At 39.9% G+C, this 23,807-nt stretch overlaps 1 protein-coding gene across 7 annotated transcripts in view; it reads left to right on the forward strand.

Annotated features, from left to right (window-relative positions):
* The window catches only part of NT5C2 (5'-nucleotidase, cytosolic II), an 86,332-nt gene that overhangs the window by 13,679 nt on the left and 48,846 nt on the right, over positions 1-23,807 (forward strand). For 5 of the 7 annotated variants that reach the window (XM_037903539.2, XM_027820315.3, XM_043550606.1 and 2 more), the window contains exon 2: positions 7,897-8,017. In XM_037903539.2, the coding sequence (XP_037759467.1) occupies positions 7,917-8,017 (101 nt within the window). In that variant the 5' untranslated portion in view covers positions 7,897-7,916. Of the gene's footprint in view, positions 1-7,896; positions 8,018-23,807 lie in introns of those variants that run through there. The other 2 variants (XM_037903541.2, XM_043550609.1) reach the window with 2 other exon arrangements.

The following is a 23,807-nucleotide window of genomic DNA, read 5'->3' on the forward strand; positions in this document are numbered from 1 at the left end:
AAGGCTGCAGGGTCTAGAGGACTGAACACTCACTTTAGGAACAAGGAACTCCTGAATTTTATTCCCATCTGAGACATGTTTCGCACTTTGACCCTATGCAAATTGCTTAACTTCTCTGGGTGACAGAATATAAAATGTGATGGTAAATAATGGCTGCTCCTCATCTCCCCTTCAACTTCCTGCGTGGATTCCACAGAGCTCTGTCCTTGGTCCCCTTCTCTTCACCCTGTACGCCTTATCTCTGTGTAATCTCGCCCATGAACACCAGTTCAACTACCAGCTCTGTGCTGATAACTCACAGATCTAACTCTCTGCTCCACACCTCTCTCATTCTGATCGAAGTAAAATTTCAGCTGGTCTCTTTCATATCTCCTTGTGGATAGCTAGCCGTCAGCTCAAACTCAACATGGCTAAAACAGAGCTTTTAATCTTCCTCCCACAGGCTCTCCCCCCACCTCCTTTTTTGATCACTGTGGTCAACACCACTGTCCTGCCTGTCACTCAGAGGTGTAACCTGTTTGTCATCTTTTACTCGGACCTCTCTCTAGGTCCTCACATTCAGGCTACGTCTTGATCTTGGTGATTGTTTCTGCATAACCTCTCTGATATGGCCTTTTTTAGCCATCCACACAGCTAAAAGTGTTGTCCACGTTCTCCTCATCGTGCGTCTCTATTACTGCAGCCCCTTTTTCTCTAGCTTTGATAAATACAGTCTTGCCCCACTCAAACCATTCTGAATGTGGCTGCAAAGATTATGTTCTTAGCCTATAGCTTTGACCATGTCACCCCTCTTTTTGCATCCATCCACTGGCTCCTGCTTCTCTATCACATAAAAGTGAAGACAAGAAGCTTATGTTTCAACACCCTCTCCTCCTCCACCCATCTCTCAACTCCTGCCTCTGTCAGTGAAGCCAGCCTTCATCTCCCATCTGTTACATGTTAAAACAAGCAACTTCATGCTTTCTCCCATGTTGCTCCTCAAGCTTAGGAAGAGGTCCTTTTAAACATCTGCAAAGCCTCCTCATTATCTTCCTGCAAATCCCTCCTCAAAACTCTCCTTTCCCATGATGAATAAAAAAACATGACAGGGGTTAGGCTGCTGGTGTGCTGAGACCATTGCCTGTCCTGCTGATCAGTGTTGTCTCCTTATTTCATTGTACTCTCCCGTCTGTCTCTATTTCCATGTGTTGTCTCTTTTCTTACACTTAGATTGTAAGCACTTGGAGGCAGGAACAGTCTTTTGTTCTGGGTCTGTACAGTCCTAGCACAGTGGGTATTGGTTCATGACTATAGTGATACAAGTAATTAATAATATTTTGCGTAAGACTGTCAGTACTCATTGTGTCTGGAAAAGACATGTAAGTTAACAAAAACTGGTTTGTTTAATTAATGTAATAGTTAATTATGCAGCAATACCATAGCACCTGTGTGCACTACACAGAGGATATTTGGCCAGAAATTAAATCACTGTCCATAATAGACTCCGTAAACATCTTTTTCCCTCTACTACCACACCTATCCAGAAATAACCCGCTAGAGACTATAGTCTGTAAACCAAGCTGTAACAAATATATAATGCATGACTGAGAAATGTTTGACCAGTTCCCTATGGACTGTTGGCTAAGCAGTCTCAGCCATTGCAGTGGTGCACAGGGAGAAAGAGAGGCCCTGTGGCAGACACGCCCCAAACCACATAGGTCTTTATAGATCTTCAATAACACCAAGAAATGGATGGGAAGCCAGTGCAATTAATGGGGCACAGGTGTAGTGTTATAAATCCAATCATATCTTCTAGTATAACTTACAAACTACAGGGCATATTTTCAATTCAGTTCATGCATATCTTCAGTTAGTGTGAACAAGAATTCAACAGCAAATTCCTGCCTGTTAATACTATTTAGCCGTTATATTGCACTTTTCATGCTCAGAGCCATCTAAAAACATTAACTAATCGCTGTGAGTTGAGACTATGCTACCTGTATCCCATGAAAATAATTATTGTTCCAGGAAGAGGATCTTATTTGCTGTCATCAAAAGAATAAAAAAATGCTCTCAAAGAGGCAGCCCTTTAGGAGTAAAATTATTTAAAATGAGGAATTTACACCAGGCACAAGGCAGAGAAAATAAGAAAATAACAATTTTCTGGTTTAGAGAAAGGTGAGTGAGGTAGTATCTTTTACTGGACCAACTTCTGTTGATGAGAGAGACAAGCTTTCGAGCTACACTGAGTTCTTCAGGTTTAGGTCATTTACAGTCTTCTCTACTTACATTTGGAAATTGTGGGTTTTCACAAAATTGCTAGCGTTTTAAAGTAATTGTTCTATTTTTTCAAAAGTATCAGTAATTAAAACGCCCTTCAGAAATGATTTTGTGATTGGCTACTAAACAAAATTAGCGTCTGATAAGCTGAGAATGATTTGAATTGGCACAAAAAAACCCAAGAAATGTGTAAATGAAGAGTTAAGGGAATTAGTTTAATCCTTCCAAAACAGTGAAATTGAGACTGGGGATTGGAACTCCATTTTTTATCCATGCAGTTCTTTCTAGTGCAAATGGCAGGTCAACTGTGTATTGTTTGGCAAAAATGAATGGGTAAAAATAAGTTTCAGACCCATTTTTAGATTTTGTTGTTTTCATTGGCGTGAGTCAGTGCTGACATTATTAGACCATCATACTTTGGGAGGTAGTTTGTTTTTAATTTTTATGATCATATTTTAAAAAATATAGGTACCATCAACAAGGTGAAAGATCCAGTGATAGTGGTCCTAATACCATTATTTATTTATTTACAATAGCACCTGTGTTAGGTGCACCCCAAACTTTCAGAAATAGTGGTTCCTGCTCTAAGGAACTAGCAATCTAGAGAGAGAAATTAGGGAGAAGGGAATAACAATAGGCATTTTGGGTATGTCTACATTGCAATTAAACACCAGTGGCTGTTCCGTGTCAGCTGACTCGAGCTAAGGGGCTCAGCTGAGGGGCTGTTTGTTCAATTGCGGTGTAGACATTTGGGCTCAGGCTGCAGCATCTACACTGTGATTAAACAGCCCCTTAGCCTGAGCGCCTATCAGCTGACACAGGCCAGCTGTGGCTGTTTGCAGTGTGTAGACATACCCAATATGTATAAGTTACCTTGAGTCACAGTAAGTAATGCGGCAGAGGTGGGCCTTTAAAGAGGACTTCAGTGTGCATGAGTTCAATGTAGTCATACCACACTCTGCATTGAAGGGACTGAGGTGATAGAAGCTGACAAACAAGTAGGGAAAGCTGGGAGCACTGTTGAAACAGAGGGGATAACAAAAGGTCAGTGCAGAGTTTGGGAAGAAAAGTAGGGAGCACTAGAGTTGTGTGGAGATTAAAAGATGCCTTGTTAATGAACCTGCTAAGACTGAGTCAATCTAAATATTATTCTGGCAAGCAGCACTCCATAGCTGTAGAAGTTTGAGTATTTATTTAATACAATCTGGCACTTTCTTAACAGACATTGAACTTCCATACAATACAACCAATGCTAAATATTAAAATCAGAATACGTGTATGTTTGAATACATATTAAAATATCTCACACATCCTTGAACACACATTATAATGTCACACAATGTGTATTAGAGGTGTTTAGCCCCACTTTGGGTATTACAACACCCACAGTGGGAGTGCAATATAGTGATTAGTGCAGAAGACCGGGAGTCAGGACTCCTGGATTCAGGTGACACCTCTGCTGTTGACTTGCTTTATGACCTCAGTTAACTTCAGTGACATGCGGTTCACCTCTCTGTGCCCCAAGGTCTCCAGCCTGTGAAATGGGGATAACAACACCAATTGTCTCAGAAGGGTGTTATGATACTTAAGGTTTGTAAAGGGCTTTGGGATCCTGAGATGCCAGGTGCTCAAGAGAATCAAGGTTAGGTATTATTATTCTGTCCATGGTGTGAATGCCTAACAGTACTATTAACAATTATATTATGGCTTTCAAAACTGAACACACGAGCCCAGAACAGTGCTTGGTAAACTTCTTGTGAGTATATTGAAACACAGAGGTTTAGTGCTGGTTTTGTTTTCTGTTTATAGACTCTCTGAGAATGTACTATAAAAGTGGGATTGTCACTGCTGTTGTTTATACTTTTTTGGCATGGAATCCTGTGAACTGACTTGGTCAAAGTATTAAAAACAAAATCAGCTGAACCAAGGACAGTGACCCAAAGCCAAATAAATATATATATATAACTCTGGGATGCAGAAATTTCTAGTGATCTGCTAGAAAATGAAGGAATGAAAAATAGCCAGTAAAAGTCCCCCTGAAGGGGAAAATGTCAGTGGCATGCCAACATTTGCAAAACTTTTCCATGGGTAATTCTCTAAATAAGGTATGGTCTAACAAAGAGGGAAATCAGTTTATTTCAAAATTTGTGTTAAAAATCCCATGTTCTTCTGCAGAGACTCTTGTGTGTCATGTGCTAGCCTGGGTCAAAGTTTCACAGGAAGCTTTTTTTAAATACCTCTCAGAAATGAGCTCTGTATCAGAAACACTAAGGTGCTTAATTATGACTGGATTAGCAGGAGCTATAATTGTAATAAATCATAGGGAGATATTTCTAAAACATCTTATCTAGGCAAAGGTTTCTATTTTTTGTGGCGCTATTTACAGATGATTAATCTCAAAAATAGATTTGTAACTAAAGAAAGATGCATCATATTTCATTTGCTCAGAGTTGAAAGTCTTGACTGGCCAGCTGCCCACTCAGCTAGATATTTATCCCAGTAACTTACAAATGGATGGAGCAGATTAGCCCATTTTATTTTTAGTCACTATCCTTGGCATCAATTTAAAGAGGGATTTATGTTCAGAAAAGAAAAAAAATGAAAACCTAGGGCGGCGTCTTTTCACTCTTATTCACACAGGTAATCTGAATCTACAACTCTGATTTACCAGAGTAGTTCCATTGAAGTCAGGTGGGGCTGCTTGTGTGAATAAGGCTTTCGGGACTGGGGCCACAAATTTGCAATCCTTGTGCCTCTTGTATGTTCCTAATATTTTATCTCAAAGCGTGTACATTGCTGTATGAGCAATACCTACTTACCTGGTGAAGTGCCTGGTAGAGTTTACATGATTATCAAATATTGCTGCATTGGTAGGTTTTTTATCATGCAGTATTATCTAAATAAAGTTAAATTAATGAAATGTATACTACTTTATGCCTTCATTTCCTTTTGCCTTGGCTGTTGCAGCTCTGATTTCTGTAGCTCCCCCAAATCTCAGCTTTTCAAACTCAAACATGCACAGAATGATGCTGGCTGCTTTCTCACATGTTACAAAACCAGACACATCTCCCAGGACCTCAGACAACTCCATTGGTTTCTCATTCATATAAGGATGCGATTAAAGGTGAACAATTAAAATAGTCCCACCATCTGAGAAACAAATGGATCCACTGTGTTCCGGAATTCTTTTCGGAATGATACTGGTCCAACTGTTGGACCATGGCATTGCTGGCCTTTGTGATGCACTCCTACTCAGATGCACCTTTCCACTGTATCATCATCTTTTTTCAGTGTGGCACAAAAATGGCAAGCAGCAGATGAAGTGACAAGATGAGGCTAAAGTAATGGAAAAAGTCTTCTGACTTCGATTGTGGCACGTTGTCTCTTATGTCTTTGTGCTGTGGTGGAGACATCTGAAAAGGTAGACAAATGTAAATGATCAGAATGGTTAGCAGGTTGATGGATTCAGACTGCCCTCACTTGGAAAAAGAATCCAATGCTCTCCTTTATGACATTGCTTCCACAGAGCCCCTGTGGCTATGGGATCTTTTTAAGTGGTCAGTACAACTTAGTGGGCATATTTATTTCACTCCGAGTCCTAATCCATAGATGCAAGATAACTGTTTTAAGATTAATCCAGGAAAGACAGAGGTCATGCTGATAGGTTAGGTATGTTGAAGCCCCTTGAAGAATTGATGGGCATGTCGTCTTAGTCTTTGTGGTTTGCAGTCTTGGGGTCTAAATTTGATCCATCACTATTCCTAAGGTCCCAGAGCACCTTCTAAACATCAGCTGACCTGGAGTTTGCGATCCTTCCTTTTTCTTCACAGATGTGTTTGCTTTTTGTCTCCTCCTTCCTGGACTACTGCAGTTATTATTGTTGTTTATTATTTCTATTAGCATGGTGCCTAGGAGCCCAAGACATGCAATGCTATCTGCTTATGAGTATTCAGTACTTGTGATTATTCAGCTTCAGCTAGTGCAGAGTGCCTTGCCGTTTAAGCAGACCAGGTTGGTAATTGAATGCCCTGTGTTCTGCACTGCCATCCATTTGTCTTTGGGTGGAATTTAAGTTGTTGGTAATTATTTATAAAGCCCTAAATGGCCTGGAAATGGGATATTGCAGAAACATTTTCCCCCTGTGTACCTTGTTGTGGAAGTTGCAGTTGGCTGGAATGTTCCTGCTGTCTGTTCCTCGGCGTTTGACCTCCTGGGTGTGTAGCAGGGAATTCTTGGTAGAGAGCTCTCAGCTCTGGAATGCCTTTCCTCAGGCTGTCTGCCAAAGCCTGAATCTCACAGGGTTCAGGATGTGGTGCAAGATTTACTTGTTAAATCTTGTTTTTTAGTAACTGGAAAGTCGTCACAAAGTGCTGAGTGTGGGACATATTTTTGTAGCCAAATTGTCCATGGTTTGATTTTTATATCATTTTTTCATGGCCATCAGTAAAATCTAGATACAAAACACACACACACACACACAGATTAACATTCAAAACTATTCTCTTCAGTTTTAAAACTATAGATTTGGTGTAACCTAACTGATAATCACTCCTGTTTGTGACCTTGTGAAAGTCATTTAACTTCTCTGTGCGTTAGATTCCCATTTGTAAAGGGAGGGCAGTAAATACCTACTTTACCGGAGAGTTGAGATGGTTAATATTTGACTCATTAATATTGCATACATTGCAAATGTGCTTCATATATTACCTGAGTGAAGCTGAAAAATGATACCAGTGTAAATTATTACAGTCATTTCTTTCTACTCCTCTCCCCATTCCCTCTGCTTGCACAGTGCCCCTCTTTCCTGTGGCCTTGTCTTCACTGCTAAAATGTGTATTTGTACCTTGGGGTAACTAAAGTGTGTGAGCTATCCCAAGGTATAAACACAAGGTAAAACTTCTAGGCAAGATCAGCACTAGACCCCCACCTGTGGTTGACCTCACCTCATTTACCTCTCTGTAAAACTACAGTGCTTTGTCTTCTGTGTGTTTTTTACAGTGATAGTTCATGCGTTAGTTACCCTGAGGTAAAACAATTCTGATTTTTTTTTTTTTAGCAGCAAAAACAAGGCCTATGTCTCTAAACACACCTATGAAAACCTCTGGAATTCCAGCCGTCTGGAATAGCCACACTGCATCTCTCTGCTTTATTGATTCTACATCTCATTTGAAATCTCAGCTGAAAACATCTGTTTTCTCCCTTCCCTGTATGTCTTAGCTTCTCTCCCCATCGGATAATATTTATTATTTACATCTGAAACTGCATTATTTAACTCTAGGGAAACATTTTGGGGTGCAGTTTGTATGAAAGATGCTATATATGGTAAAGTTAAATTGGTATTTCAAAGACATTTGGAGCAGATACTGGGCCTGATATTTTTAGTTTGTGTTTGGTGATGGCATCCAGAGCAAAAGTATGTTTTCTGGGATTCATGTGATTGGAAGTGCAAACACTTCTTAGTGTTTAGACATCGCCAGTCACTTCCTTTACAAGTTTGACCTATAAACACAAGTTACAGCAGGCATCTTGTCAAATTTTCTTAGTACTGTAAGATCCTTTTGTAATCAGAAAACAGCTGTACAATACTCTTGTGAAACATGTTGCAGGTTAAGCAAATTTCTCTCTTTTCTCTTCCAGAATTAAGTGACCATTTAAAAATGACAACCTCATGGAGTGACAGGCTCCAGAATGCAGCAGATCTTCCTGCGAACATGGATGGGCATGCTCTGAAAAAGTACCGTCGGGAAGCCTATCACCGGTATGTTGTTCATGTAATGTAAACTGTGCCCATATTTTGTAGGGTTAGGGAAATGAAATGTAAAACAAATTTTTGATTCCATCTTGCTCACTGGTAGAAACTTGAAAATGACTTCCCCGTACCTATTCAGGAGTTATTTACTGAGCACCAATAGACTGCTCAGTGGTATACAACACATAAATCAACATGAAACCTACCTGCAGGAATTTACAGATTAGACAGTTGAGCTACATGTGGTAAACTCTCAGTGGAAAGGTTAATCACAGGTCAAATTTTGCAATGGAAACTATCATTCATTTTTTTCAAGTTGATAAATACCCAGTAGCAAAAATGTCATAGTAATTGTTCCAATTCTTCCATATTATTCCAGTGCGAAGTGGGAAAGCATAGACACTATTTAGACAGTGAAGGTTATAAATATAAGTATGGGGGAAGTGAACTACAAAAACAGAGGTTATTTTAATATTACATCTTATAATATTAGTATCCGTATTACAGTAACACTTAGAATCCCAAACCCAGATCAGGTAGACACATTGTGATGGACACTGTACAAAAGTAGTAAGAGACAGCCTCTGCCCCGAGGAGTTTATACGCTAACTAAACAAGACAGTGAAATAAAGAAAATATTATCCCCATTTTATAGATGGGGAAGTGAGGCACAGAGAGATTAGGTGACTTTCCCAAGATCACACTGGACGTCTGGAGGAGCTAAGAATTGAATCCTGATCTCCTGAGGCCCAGTTCAGTTCCTGGACCTCAAGGTCATCCTTCCTTTCTAGAGGAAGATGCGTTTTGTATGCTAATAAAAGACTTAACTGGATAGCGGTAAAATTATAGGTGTTTTTAAAAGATGTAATGACTGACAAATTTTGTTGTTTGAGGGAGGTATGTGTAAAAGTTTTAACTGTAATTTTAATAAGTAATGTAATTATTTTATCGTATTCAAAGAGGCTATATGTACCCCTTTTGCACAACTGAAATCAGTTGTTTTTTCAAATTCTAGTAAAAGAATCAGAATCTGAAAATAAAACAAATGTTGTGACAGTGTCTTGGAGGGAGATATAGATCTGATAAAGGAAATGCAAATACCAAGTTTCCCAATTGATATTTTACACCCGAATGTCCTATTTCACTTGTGATTCATGTAGGGTGTTACTTCCTAGAAGGTGTTTTACAGATTATACATCTTTGATTCTCTAAATAGAGGAAAATACCTTACTGTGCTATGATAGGCGAAGTTGTGCTAGGTGAGACATGTAAAGGCAAAATCGTGAAGCCCAAGGTGAATTTCTGAAACTTTGCATTTTACTATTAAATATATTTTGGTGTCTGGCTGAGTCGGAGGTAAGGGCGGCCCATCCATATAGGTGAACTAGGCGGTCGCCTAGGGTGCCAAGTAAAATGGGGCGCCAAATTCGAGGGAAAAAATCAAATGAAAAAAATGAAAAAGATGAAAAAAATACAAATAAAATAACGAAGACGTCATTATTTCAATTCCGGTGTGCGTACGGAGGGAATATGAGTTATAATTAATTTCTCTGCATTTCTGAGAATTTATTAATATGTCAAATCTTTCATTTACTGCAAAAATAAATATTTTAGCGAATTTTTTTTCCAGTTTGCAACGTAGGGTCAAGATGACCCACTCAGCAATTTTGATAAGCAATAACTCAGCCACAATGAAACACATCCGCCAGCGGCAAGAGCTGCAGTGCTAGTGACACCTAACTCGAATATACATCAAGGTCGCATAGCTGGAAATTCATGTAGAGCAGAGATATCACGAGTTGATACATGTCAAACGGTCATTTTAACACACGTCACAGGTGGATGGTTAAGAATTGAGTGAATACTGTGGAAAATTGTGTTTCTTGGTGCCAAAGAATAAAGAATAATGTCTTTCAGCATTATAAATCCAAAATGTGAGTATCTTTAAGCATTATTAAACCTTAGCGTTATTATTGGGCTGTATAATTATGAACTTTTCTTTGTTATAACTGGTTCACATATAATAAATAAGGTTTCAGAGTAGCAGCCGTGTTAGTCTGTATTCGCAAAAAGAAAAGGAGTACTTGTGGCACCTTAGAGATTAACCAATTTATTTGAGCATAAGCTTTCGTGAGCTACAGCTCACTTCATTGGATGCATTCAGTGGAAAATACAGTGGGGAGATTTATATACACAGAGAACATGAAACAATGGGTGTTACCATACACACTGTAAGGAGAGTGATCACTTAAGATGAGCTAATACCAGCAGGAGAGCGCGGGGGTGGGGGGCGGGAGAACCTTTTGTATTGATAATCAAGGTGGGCCATTACCAGCAGTTGACAAGAACGTCTGAGGAACTGTGGGGGCGGGAAATAAACATGGGGAAATAGTTTTACTTTGTGTAATGACCCATCCACTCCCAGTCTCTATTCAAGCCTAAGTTAATTGTATCCAGTTTGCAAATTAATTCCAATTCAGCAGTCTCTCGTTGGAGTCTGTTTCTGAAGTTTTTTTGTTGAAGAATTGTCACTTTTAGGTCTCTAATCGAGTGACTAGAGGGATTGAAGTGTTCTCCAACTGGTTTTTGAATGTTATAATTCTTGACGTCTGATTTGTGTCCATTTATTCTTTTATGTAGAGACTGTCCAGTTTGACCAATGTACATGGCAGAGGGGCATTGCTGGCACATGATGGCATATATCACATTGGTAGATGTGCAGGTGAACGAGCCTCTGATAGTGTGGCTGATGTGATTAGGCCCTATGATGGTGTCCCCTGAATAGATATGTGGACACAGTTGGCAACGGGCTTTGTTGCAAGGATAGGTTCCTGGGTTAGTGGTTCTGTTGTGTGGTGTGTGGTTGCTGGTGAGTGTTTGCTTCAGGTTGGAGGGCTGTCTGTAAGCAAGGACTGGCCTGCCTCCCAAGATCTGTGAGAGTGATGGGTCGTCCTTCAGGATAGGTTGTAGATCCTTGATGATGCGTTGGAGAGGTTTTAGTTGGGGGCTGAAGGTGATGGCTAGTGGCATTCTGTTGTTTTCTTTGTTGGGCCTGTCCTGTAGTAGGTGACTTCTGGGTACTCTTCTGGCTCTGTCAATCTGTTTCTTCACTTCCGCAGGTGGGTATTGTAGTTGTAAGAATGCTTGATAGAGATCTTGTAGGTGTTTGTCTCTGTCTGAGGGGTTGGAGCAAATGCGGTTGTATCGTAGAGCTTGGCTGTAGACAATGGATCGTGTGGTGTGATCTGGGTGAAAGCTGGAGGCATGTAGGTAGGAATAGCGGTCAATAGGTTTCCGGTATAGGGTGGTGTTTATGTGACCATCGCTTATTAGCACCATAGTATCCAGGAAGTGGATCTCTTGTGTGGACTGGTCCAGGCTGAGGTTGATGGTGGGACGGAAATTGTTGAAATCACGGTGGAATTCCTCAAAGGCTTCTTTTCCATGGGTCCAGATGATGAAGATGTCATCAATGTAGCGCAAGTAGAGTAGGGGCATTCGGGCACGAGAGCTGAGGAAGCGTTGTTCTAAGTCAGCCATAAAAATGTTGGCATACTGTGGGGCCATGCGGGTACCCATAGCAGTGCCGCTGATTTGAAGTTATACATTGTCCCCAAATGTGAAATAGTTATGGGTGAGGACAAAGTCACAAAGTTCAGCCACCAGGTTTGCCGTGACATTATTGGGGATACTGTTCCTGATGACTTGTAGTCCATCTTCATGTGGAATGTTGGTGTAGAGGGCTTCTACATCCATAGTGGCCAGGATGGTGTTTTCAGGAAGATCACCGATGGATTGTAGTTTCCTCAGGAAGTCAGTGGTGTCTCGAAGGTAGCTGGGAGTGCTGGTAACGTAGGACCTGAGGAGGGAGTCTACATAGCCAGACAATCCTGCTGTCAGGGTGCCAATGCCTGAGATGATGGGGCGTGCAGGATTTCCAGGTTTATGGATCTTGGGTAGCAGATGGAATACCCCAGCTCAGTGTTCCAGGAGTGTGTCTGTGCGGATTTGTTCTGTGCTTTTTCAGGGAGTTTCTTGAGCAAATGTTGTAGTTTCTTTAGGTAACCCTCAGCGGGATCAGAGGGTAATGGCTTGTAGAAAGTGGTTTTGGAGAGCTGCCTAGCAGCCTCTTGTTCATATTCCGACCTATTCATGATGACGACAGCACCTCCTTTGTCAGCCTTTTTGATTATGATGTCAGAGCAAAAAAACTTCAAAAACAGACTCCAGCGAGAGACTGCTGACTTGGAATTAATTTGCAAACTGGATACAATTAACTTAGGCTTGAATAGAGACTGGGAGTGGATGGGTCATTACACAAAGTAAAACTATTTCTCCATGTTTATTTCGCCCCCCACTGTTCCTCAGACGTTCTTGTCAACTGCTGGAAATGGCCCACTTTGATTATCACTACAAAAGGTCCCCCTGCTCTCCTGCTGGTATTAGCTCATCTTAAGTGATCACTCTCCTTACAGTGTGTATGGTAACGCATTGTTTCATGTTCTCTGTGTATATAAATCTCGCCACTGTATTTTCCACTGAATGCATCCGATGAAGTGAGCTGTAGCTCACGAAAGCTTATGCTCAAATAAATTGGTTAGTCTCTAAGGTGCCACAAGTACTCCTTTTCTTTATATAATAAATAAGGACCATAAAAGAAAAGTAACAGCGTTAATGCTTAATAGGCTACGAAAGTGATGACGTCACACTCCAAGTGAGTAACCGTGAGGAAGGGGATTACTTTCCAAACAACCAGTGTCTGGTTATAACGTCAAAAAAGGTCATTTTGTTTCAGAGTAAACGCTGTAACTAACTGTTTTAATAGGTAAGTGAGTGTATGTTACAAATCATTGAACCTCTAAGCAGTGAAAAGATGTGTTGGGATGGCTGCAATGTGGTTTATATCGCCAACCATGTGGTGGGTGTGTCAGCCATCCTTAACGCTGTAATGCGTGCAGTCGGGAGCACAGTACATAACAACATTCAACAAATATTCAACAGTACACAACAAATATTCAAACCCCATGGCAGAAAGAGGAAAAAGAAAACCCTCAGGAGCGGAGTATCGTAAATGAAAGGCTGAGAAGGAAAAGGACCAAGCAAAACAGCAGGGATCCTTCCTGAAATATCTTCTCTTTAATACAAGTAAAGATGGAAGTAGTTCACAGCATCCAGATGAAGGAATTTTGCTTGGAGAGGAGGTTAGCTCACATCTGCATGGAAGCAGTTTGGAACATCAAGATGAAGGTATATTACTTCGAGATGATGGTAGCTCACATCCACAAAAAAGCAGTTTGGAAACTCAAAATGATGGAAACTTACTTCTAGATGAAGGCAGCTCACAGCATCAGACTGATACGGAAGTGGAGAAAATTTATTCACCTTCAGAGAGACATGCAGAAGTTGAAGTAAATGAATTAGAAGGAAGAAAGGATGAGGAAGTTACAAACAAGTTACAGTATGGGGACCCAGCTTCATGGCCCAGATGTGATGACTGTGCAGCAAATTCTCGTGGAACATGGACCCAAACAAGTTCATGACTTTCCCTTCCCTAAGGATGGAAATAAAAGAAAATTCTCTGCTCAGCATTACAAGAGGAAACTCATTAATGGGGAAAAAATTCATCGAAACTGGTTACAATATTCAGTGTCGAAGGACTCTGTGTTTTGCTTTTGCTGCAAGTTGTTTAGAAATCAAGCAGTTGGTAAATCACCTACTGAAAATGGTTTGAAGGACTGGAAAAACATCTTCAGTTCTCTCTTCACATGAAAGAAGTACAGAACATTTGGAATGTTTTCAAAATTGGAAAGAACTTGAATTACGATTGAAAAGAAAAACTATTGATGAAGAAAATTTGTGTGATCAAGGAAAAAGAAGAATATTAGCAACAAATATTAGAGCATCTGATTGCTTTTATGAGAGTTCTTGGTGGGCAAAATTTAGTATTCCGCGGCTGTGGTAGAAATGAAAAATTATAGACTCCAGGTAATGGAAACTTTTTAAAATTTGTTGAATACCTAGCTTTGTTTGATCCAGTCATGAAGGAGCATCTACGTAAAATAACTGATCATGAAACACAGGTTCATTACTTAGGAAAAAATATGCAGAATGAACTGATTCAAATCCTAGCAAATGCCATTAAAAAGAAAATTGTAGAAGCTGCCCATTCTGCAAAATGATTTTCAATAAAACTGGACTGTACACCAGATGTGAGTCATGTTGAATAAATGACGATCATTTGTTTTGTGGATATGGAAAAGTCTGCAGATGAAGCTAATGTTGAAGTGCTCATAAAGGAACATTTTTTGGGTTTCGTACCACTGAAGGAGACAACTGGAGCATTTATGACTGAAGCTATTCTACAAGAGCTTGAAACAATGTCATTATCTGTTGAAAACTTACGTGGCCAAGGCTATGATAATGGGAGTAATATGAAGGGTAAAGACAATGGTGTGAAAGGGAGAGTGATGGAAATCAATCCTAGGGCCTTTTTTGTTCCTTGCAGTGCGCATTCTCTGAAGTTGGTTGTCAATGATGCTGCTAGATGCTGTTTGGAGGCAAGCAATTTCTTTGACCCGGTGCAACATGTTTGTGTTTTTCTCAGGTTCAATACGCCGTTGGGAGATTCTGACTCGCCATGTGGATTCTCTAACTGTGAAACCACGTAGTCAGACAAGATGGGAGAGTCACATTGATGCTTTGAAGCCTCTTCGCTATGAACTTGGAAACATTTATGATGCTCTATTTGAAATTTCTCACGATACTACCTTTACTGGATCATCTGGCAATACGGCACGTTCAGATGCCGAAGCTCTTGCAAATGGCCTTTCCAAGTTCAAATATGTGACTTCACTCATTTTGTGGTATAATATCCTTTTCGAGTTTAACCTCACTAGTAAGCAACTTCAGGAAAAGAACTTGAACATACATTCTGCTATTCAAAAACTGCAGCAAACTAAAAATATTCTGGAGGAATTCAGATGTGATGAAGGGTTCGAAAGAACACTGGTAGATTTTCTCAAGCTTGCTGAAGAAATAGACTTTCCGACAATTTGAACCAGAGGCAGTTCCCATTCGGCAAAAGAAACAGCAATTTTCATATGAAGGACGAGACACACCCATTCAGAACCCAAAACAAAGGTTCAAAGTGAATTTCTGCTTCGCAGTCCTTGATACTGCTATTCACTTTGTTGATGAAAGATTTCAAGGGCTGCAGCAGCTAGAGTCTGTATTTGGCTTTCTATATGATATCCACAGCTTGCAAAAGAAAACAGCAAAACAGATAAGAGAATTTTGTATAAAACTGGAGTCGGCATTGACTCGTGAAAATTCAATAGACATTGATGCTACAGATTTGTGTAGTGAGCTTCAGTATGTTTCAAGACGACTTAAGAAATATCCACTCCTGAAGAAGTACTGAAGTTTGTTTGTGAAAATAAACTCAGACAATTTTCCAAACATTTTTATAGCTCTGCGCATTCTTTTAACTTTGCCAGTTTTCATAGCTAGTGGGGAATGTAGCTTCTCAAAGTTAAAATTGATAAAAACATATCTGCGTTCAAGAATGATGCAAGAGAGACTCGTTGGACTTGCCACAATGTCAATAGAGCATGAAATAGCTGGAAAACTGGATCTAAAAGAACTAGTGACTGAATTTTCAAAACTTAAAGCAAGAAAAGTCATGTTTTTTATTTGGAGTGTTTTGTAAATACAGGTTCAAGTTCCTTGAAGAGTTTTCTTATTTCTTTCTATACTGGATGTGGTGGTAATGGCTGTTAAAGCAGGATAGCGTAATGGATGATTTTGGATTTGTAATAAATTATAATTAACATTTTTAATGCATTTTTATTTGAAATCGGACTGAAATATCATCTAGCTGTTGTGTACAAATCAGTTCTGAATATTCGTGTCTCTATTTTATCTGATCTCAGAAACATTGGTTGGATGGACGGACAAACTGAATAATTAAGCCTCTGTTTAAAAAAAAAAAAAAAAAAAACGCTTAAAAAACATTAGAAGGAAAAAAAACGGTCAAAATGTTTCCCAGTTTACCAAAAACTTCAGCCTAGATCTGCCCTTGGGGTTTGGGAGTGTGGGCGCCTGCTGCATGATTTGCCTAGGGCGCCAGTTGCTGGCAGCTAGTCTAGGGCCCCCCCGGGTTGGAGGCATTACAATTTAGTTAGGACTCCCCGTGCAAGCTGGTAGGTCAAGGTGTGAAGGAGTCTCTTCTGGGCTGCCTATGGACCGTATGAAATCACTATATCATAATCAAACTTCTAATAAATGTAACTAAATCATGATGGTGCGAATATAGCTCTAGGGCCTGGTGCTCCTTTTCACCAGGTTTATAGCTGCATAACTTCATGGGGTGAAATCCTGGCCCTGTTGAAGTCACTGGGAGTTTTGACATTGGCTTCAATGGGGCCAGGATTTCACGCATTGACTTTACTGGAGTTATTCCTGGTTTAAATTTGTGTAAATGGAATCCATATCAGACCTGTATATTTTTCTGGTGGTTTGTTTGTACTGTATAAATGAAATGTGTTTATCACAATTGTTTGCAGCGTTGTTGCCGCCATTGTCAGTTCCAGTTGTTTAAAATTATTTTAGCATTGACCCACTTCGCTTTTGACTCTTGAAAAACATCTGCACTATTGGCAAATTCCTAAAAGATAAATATCAAGAATAAAGTATGAATCCTTAAGTTCTTCATTCCTTTTTAAATGCATTGTACCAAATCTCACAATTTTATTGTGAATCTTGTGATATTTGGTGTTTGTTGTAAAGATCCAGTTGCTGGAGGGATGTGACTGTTAGAAAGAATGCTGAGATACTATAAATATGACAAGCCTGCCAACCTGGAGCTCAGTATGATAACTGATATTAAGTTTTGATCCAGCATGAAGACTCCATATTGGGTTAAAAGTACACTCGTAAAAACAACAACAAAAAAGAACTCTGGTTTCTTTACCTGTTACTAATTATACCTGATTTTATTAAATCTGAAAGAATGTTAAAAATCAAATTTGCATATCACCACTTACATTGTTTGTTTACTTCATGCATTTCTTCCATCTTGGACAAAAGAAATAGACCAGGTAAACTTTCTGGTTCTCACGCACTAGGACAAAGCTACAATATTTGAGTTGCAAACATTCCAATTCAAACAAAATCATTGATGTAAAAATGCATTTTTTATTAATATTGGACTTTGTAAAAATTAGTTTTTAAAATTAAGCCTACATTTTCATTGTAACTTGAAGTTGTCCCTTTTAAATTATATCTTACCATGACATTTGGAATCAACTATTTCAGATGCTGCACTTTTTGGGTTATATCACTCTGGTTGATGGCTGCAATATTTAACATTATTGACAGAAATTCCACTCTTGAGACTGGTTTAACTGGTGCAGTATATATGACTCGGAGCCTGATGACTAGAAGATTGTGGGCCTAAATTCCACAGACAAAAATGCTCAAAAATCAAACTTCTACAGTTGGCTCCCCTCCACCCAAAAGTTTGCTTAGTTATTAAATTGATTTGTACAGCTGTTCAAGGAATTACAATCTTCTGGATGATGTTACCACATAATTTTTACAGAGTACGCGGAGAAAAGCTTGAAAACATTAAACCCTAAAGGAACCTGAAGGAAAATAAAACCCCCCCAAAACCTCTGAGTCTTAGCCAAAATATGAGGAATCTGTATGAAATGTTAGCTTTAGTTTCATAGATGGTTGTATCTAAGACATCAGGCACTTCCTCATTCTCTGCACTCATAAAAGTCCACAAGAATAAAACAACATAAAGAACAATCAAAGCCAATAGTGGAGGGTAGACCGTGGCTTTTCATCTTCAGAATAAAAGTTTACTTCCTATGTGCAGCTTTAAATGGACCACCTTTGTTAGTGTTAATATCAATTACAAGCCTTGTTATATGATGTTGTTGGATTCTGTAAATAAGCGGTGCCTTGAGATGAGTTAACATAGAGACAGAATTACATCTTGCTTCTACTTTTACTTTGTGTAATGACCCATCCACTCCCAGTCTCTATTCAAGCCTTTTATTTTATATAATTTTGGCTGTGGTTTACCTGGGCAGTAAGACTGAGGTGGCTCTTTCATTAGAAATACGGATGTTGGGAGTTCAATATCTTTTGCCATTTTGAATCACATTGGGTTGTCGTATGGTTTGAAAGTTGTCAGCCAGGGTACAGTTGGTTTATTTTAAGTTAGTGGTTAAGGCAGGGAACTGGCAGTCAAGATTTTCTGAATTCTACATCTCACCTGTGCCACTGACTTACAATATAATCTTAGACAAGTCACTTCATTTTTCTTTGCCTCAGTTTACCTGTATAATCTCACAGAAGTCGTATGAGTTAAGTCAGTGGTTCTCATCCTGTGGTCTGTTGACCCCTAAGGGTCTGCAAACTATATCTAAGATTTCCAAAGGGGTCCCCACCTCCATTCAAAAATTTTTAGGTGTCCACAAATGAAAAAAGATTGAGAAACACTGAACTAAATAATTTATGCTGGTAACACACTTCGAGATCCTCAGCTAGAAAGTACTATATCATAATAATAATAATATGACAAAACAGTGCAACTGCCAAATTAATAATAAAGAAACTCAATTTGAAAATGTTCCATGATGCCCAACTTTAATATTTCCATGGAGCAGATGGATGTTATTTTGGGATTGAATTCATATGTGAGCTGCTCAGCATCTTGCTGTCACTTGGGAAGAAAACCTGAACAATGGGAATAGAAATGGACAAAACTAGAATCTTGACTCTGAATTCCTTTGAATTTCAGAGGAAAGAGTTCATATTCATTTCTGGCACTTAACCTTGCCCCGCTATGACCTACCAGGGTTTGGATTCAAGTGGGATCCAAATTTTCCAGTTTGCAACAACAGTCAGCCCTCTGAGATTTCAAACCCAGATATTGGAAATGTTGCAAGAACAGTTTGTGAGATTTTGGTGCTGTCCAGTTTGACTCTTTCATCAGCCTCATATCTGACCCCTTCCCTCCACCTAAACCTGACCCAAGTCCAAACGCCATCTCCAGAGGGAATGATTAAAAACATGGAAACCAGTTATAAAGACTTTGTTAGGTTGAAGATGGAGTAAAATAAAACTCTGCTAATTTAAGTGTGCCAAAAGAAAAAAAGTTAAATGAAAGAAAGAAAGTTACTTGATGTGTGGAATGGTCAATACCTGCCAAAAGGGACAAGAGTGAGCAAAACCCAATATGACTCCACTGATTTTATGCTGTGTTGTTGTAGCCATGGTGGTCCCAGGATGTTAGCGAGGCAAGATGGGTGAGGTCATATCTTTTATTGGACCAACTTCTGTTGTTGTTGTGAGAGACAAGCTTTCAAGCTAATGCAGAGCTGAAGAAGAGCTCTGTGTAATCTCGAAAGCTTCTCTCTGTCACCAACAGAAGTTGGTCCAGTAAAGGATATTACCTCACCCCCCTTGTCTCTCTCTGACAGTAGTCGTTTTAAAGTTTTCCATTAACCCTTTTAAGGCAGGTGCCAAGGCATCCAGCATTCCAAAGAGAAGACAGGCTGGTGTCACATACATGTTCTTTTCAGGGAAACTGCATATTTCCATGAAATATGTCTGACCTCAGTCACAGGTTAATCCAGTTTCACTGTGGCTTCTGGAGGTCACAGTTTTTGCTGAGACAGAATGCTATCTGGTAACTTCTGACAGCAGCATGCATCATTTCTATGTCTCCACCAGCTACAGTATACCGGGGGACTAGCTTTCCAGCAGTAAAAGCACACCAAGGTCACAAAAAGCAATGGTACAGCAGGCACTAAGTTTATCAGTGTCGTCACCCCTTTTAAGCTAAGGAGGGGGAGGCTGTTAGACTTGATACACTGAAAAAGACAAATCCATTCAGCTGCTGCTTCTCTCTCCTTAACTTTCCTTGCCACTTCTGCTGATCATTGAAGATATTTTGTATTTAAACTTTGAGGAAATTGAAATCTGGATCCAGTTTTCTGGCTAGCCTCTGTTTCTGGGATGGGTTGAGCCAAAACTAATCGCTACAGTCTTTCTTTAAAGTAGAAATATAAAATGTGCCCACCCCTCCTGCCACTCGCCATAAGTGTAATCCCAGTAAAAGGCACTAATTTAAATACACATTGCTTAAAAAGAATACCTATCCTTCGCTTTGCTCATTTTCTGACATGGTTTAAAAACAAGGTTATGCAAGTAGACTACCTCCCTGCCCCCACTGTGTTAATTCTCTTCTGTTGCTCCTAGGCATTGGAAGACATGCCAAGTTCCCTCCTCAGTTGTGCAATCCATGTATATTTCACTGGTCATGGTACAGGAATGCTGCATATGTTTATTTCATGAATGCTTCTGAGCTTTTGATTAAACAAAATAAACAGGATTCTTCTTAGTTGTCTAAGCATTCCTTTTCTAGTGTAATGAGGCCAGTTCTGAATTTCCTCTCTAGTAAGCAGAGCTTCTCTTCTATTATGATATGAGAGTTTGTATTCAGACACGCTACTCACAAATCATTAATTAATTTGTTGCAAAAACAAGATCACCTCCTTTGTAATGGTATACAGCACAGCGAATTGCAGCTATGATGAAAGTCAGGTCATTGTAGATTCACCTTCGTGTACTGTGCTTCCTTTCCCCCCTATTATGCAGTGTATTTTTCTGTTATCCAGGGTAAATCTTAGAGCTTAAAAGGGAAACAAACAGTACGGTTACTGTGCTAAAGGATATTCTACTGTAACAAAACTTCAGGGTTTAATCATCGAAAGATTGCTGGTTAAGGGTAAATTTGCCCCTTCTGTGTTTTCTGGCTAGCAATTTTTCCCTTTTGTTTTTTACAACAGCCTCCAGCTCATTTTGAGCCCACTTTTCTAAGCTAGCCAAGCTTTTCTCAGTCTGTTGCCTTAAACAGTTATAGGCTTCAGTTTCTCCTCTGCTGTGGCCCATCTTTTAAACGCTCATAGCTCAGAAACCAAGTAGCTCAGACGGTGGTCTCCAGTTAAGTGCTGTTCCGGGACTTGTGTGGCCCTTATGTCTTTGTGCTCCGGCAGATGACCTACAGTTCTCAAGTGGATCAGGGTAATTAGCTGATTCTGTATTGTCATCTAGTAGAAGTAAACACGTTAATGTGTATAAAGAGGGGTTAAGTGAATTTAATTTTCTCTCCTTCCCCTTTCATGACACCTCAATGTATCATCAGAAAAGGTGGCTTTGACTATTAGACCTTCCATCACATGAGGAAGCTGTGCATTTGAGACGAGAGTGGAAACAGTGGTTGAAGGAAGCTCAGTTCCAGTCATCATCATCTCTGTTGGTGCTGTCTTATTACAGAGAAAGAAAGATAAGCTTCTCATGTTAATGTCCTTTAAAAGGACAGCTGGGGGCTATTTAAAGTGATGGGGACACCATCATCCTGTAAGACAGGTGGGTGCATTTAGCTGCTCCCTTCAGGGTGTTCAAAACTACAGAAAACATTCACAGTAATATCCCTGGGGAAAGGAAAGAAGTAAGACAAGAGTGTTATATTTATGAAAATGCACTCCTGGAGTGGAGAGGTGGAGTTAGGGAGTCAATAATAATAACCCCTGCAAGTCAACTCAGAGGATGATTTTTCAGTTGTTGCTGCTCTGGTACAGAAGGTGTTTTTATGCTGTGAGTATGATCTGATCTGATTTGATTTGTTACCCAGTGTTATTACACTTCCATATCTTATTGATTTTTAACACCAGTGCTCTGGTGAAAAACAAAAAACCATCATTTGCTTAAGGGAAAAGGCCAAAATTGATGGAGGTGAAATCAAGATTTTCTGTCTGATCTGAGCAAGAAGAAAGGTGTTCGTTACAACCTCAGACCTCTTGGCATGAAAAAGTTTTCAGTTAGTTTATTTTCAGACTTACCTCTTGACTGTTTAGGGTAGAGGATTTCAAACTGTGGGGGGGTGTCCCCCTATGGGGGCACGAAGAAACGTTTGGGGGGGGCAGCCCCATGCGGTGGGGTGCAGGGTGGGAGCGCCATTGCCATCCTCTGACTCACCTCAGCAGGCCGTCGAGCCTGTGGGTCAGTGTCAACATCCGCTGCCCCCAGAGACTGTTGCACGCGCCTTCCCCCATGCTGAAAACCCAAGGGGGGGAGGGGCAGTTATGGTGTTTATTTTTGTCTGTGTTGGGGGGGGAACGCAGCCAAAGATTGTAACTCAAAGGGGGGCTGAGCTCAAAGTTTGAAAACTGCTTTTGTAGGCAGTCCTGCTAATAATACACATGCTTTCTGTTTTACACTCCCAGAACTTCTTTGATACCTTATTTACGTAGCTTCAAGGGAATATTTAGAAAATATGTCAATGCTCCCTTCTCTTCAGATATCAAAGGATCATTCTTCTCATGTGTTTTGGGATGAAAAGAACGGTGTCTCTGCTGCTGCTGTACAGCTTTTAGATCAAAGGTGCGTTTATCCCGTCTCTCCAGACGGTATCGCATGGAAAGATTTTGAAATCTATTTTTTTAGCCAGTAAGTGTATTTGGTCAGTATTCTTGAAGCTGAAGCTGGTCTGTCTTCATCAGCCATGACTCCTTGGACTGTGATCTCAACAGATTGCTCAAGTGAAGGGCTTGGATCTGGTCAGCCAGCTCTAGGGGTTGCAGGAAATGGTAGAGATGATTTAGTGGGTAGGACTTTTCTCTCTAGGTTCTGGATAGTGCAGATGTTTATTACTTTGAGTAGTCCCTTTGAATAGAAATAGGACTATTTAAAGTGGTAAGAGCTACTTCTGATAGTAAACATTCATAGGATTGGGCCCTGAATGGATATGTACCCAGCCACCAGGGCCTGATGAAATGCATCCTAGAATACTCAAGGAGCTGGCTGAGGAGATATCTGAGCCATTAGCGGTTATCTCTGAAAAGTCACGGAAGATGGGAGAGATTCCAGAAGACTGGAAAAGGGCAAATATAGTTCCAGTCTATAAAAAGGGAAATAGGGACAACCCGGGGAATTACAGACCAGTCAGCTTAACTTCTGTACCCGAAAAGATAATGGAGCAAATAATAAAACAAATAATTTGCAAACATCTAGATGATGATAAGGTGATAAGTAACAGTCAGCATGGATTTGTCAAGAACAAATCGTGTCAAGCCAACCTAATAGCTTTCTTTCACAGGGTAACAAGCCTTGTGGATGGGAGGAAGCGGTAGACATGGTATATCTTGACTTTAGTAAAGCTTTGGATACTATCTCACTTGACTATAGTACTATCTCGATACTAGCTTTCTCATAAACAAACTATGGAAGTGCAACCTAGATGGAGCTACTATAAGGTGAGTGCATAACTGGTTGGAAAACCATTGCCAGAGAGTAGTTATCAGTGGTTCACAGTCATGCTGGAAGGGCATAACGAGTGGGGTCCTGCAGGGATCAATTCTGTTCAATATCTTCATCAATGATTTAGATAATGGCATAGAGAGTACACTGACAAAGTTTGGGGACAATAGTAAGATGGGAGGGGTTGCAAGTGCTTTGGAGGATAGGATTATAATTCAAAATGATCTGGACAAACTGGAGAAATGGTCTGAAGTAAATAGGATGAAATTCAATAAGAACAAATGTAAAGTACTCACTTAGGAAGGAACAATCAGTTGCACACATACAAAATGGGAAATGACTGCCTGGGAAGGAGTACTACAGAAAGGGATCTGGGAGTCATAGTGGACCACAGGCTAAATATGAGTGAACAGTGTAACACTGTTGCAAAAAAAAGCAAACATCATTCTGGGATGTATCAGAA

Source organism: Chelonia mydas, chromosome 7, assembly GCF_015237465.2.
Source record: "Chelonia mydas isolate rCheMyd1 chromosome 7, rCheMyd1.pri.v2, whole genome shotgun sequence".
NCBI classification, from domain to species: Eukaryota; Metazoa; Chordata; order Testudines; family Cheloniidae; genus Chelonia; species Chelonia mydas.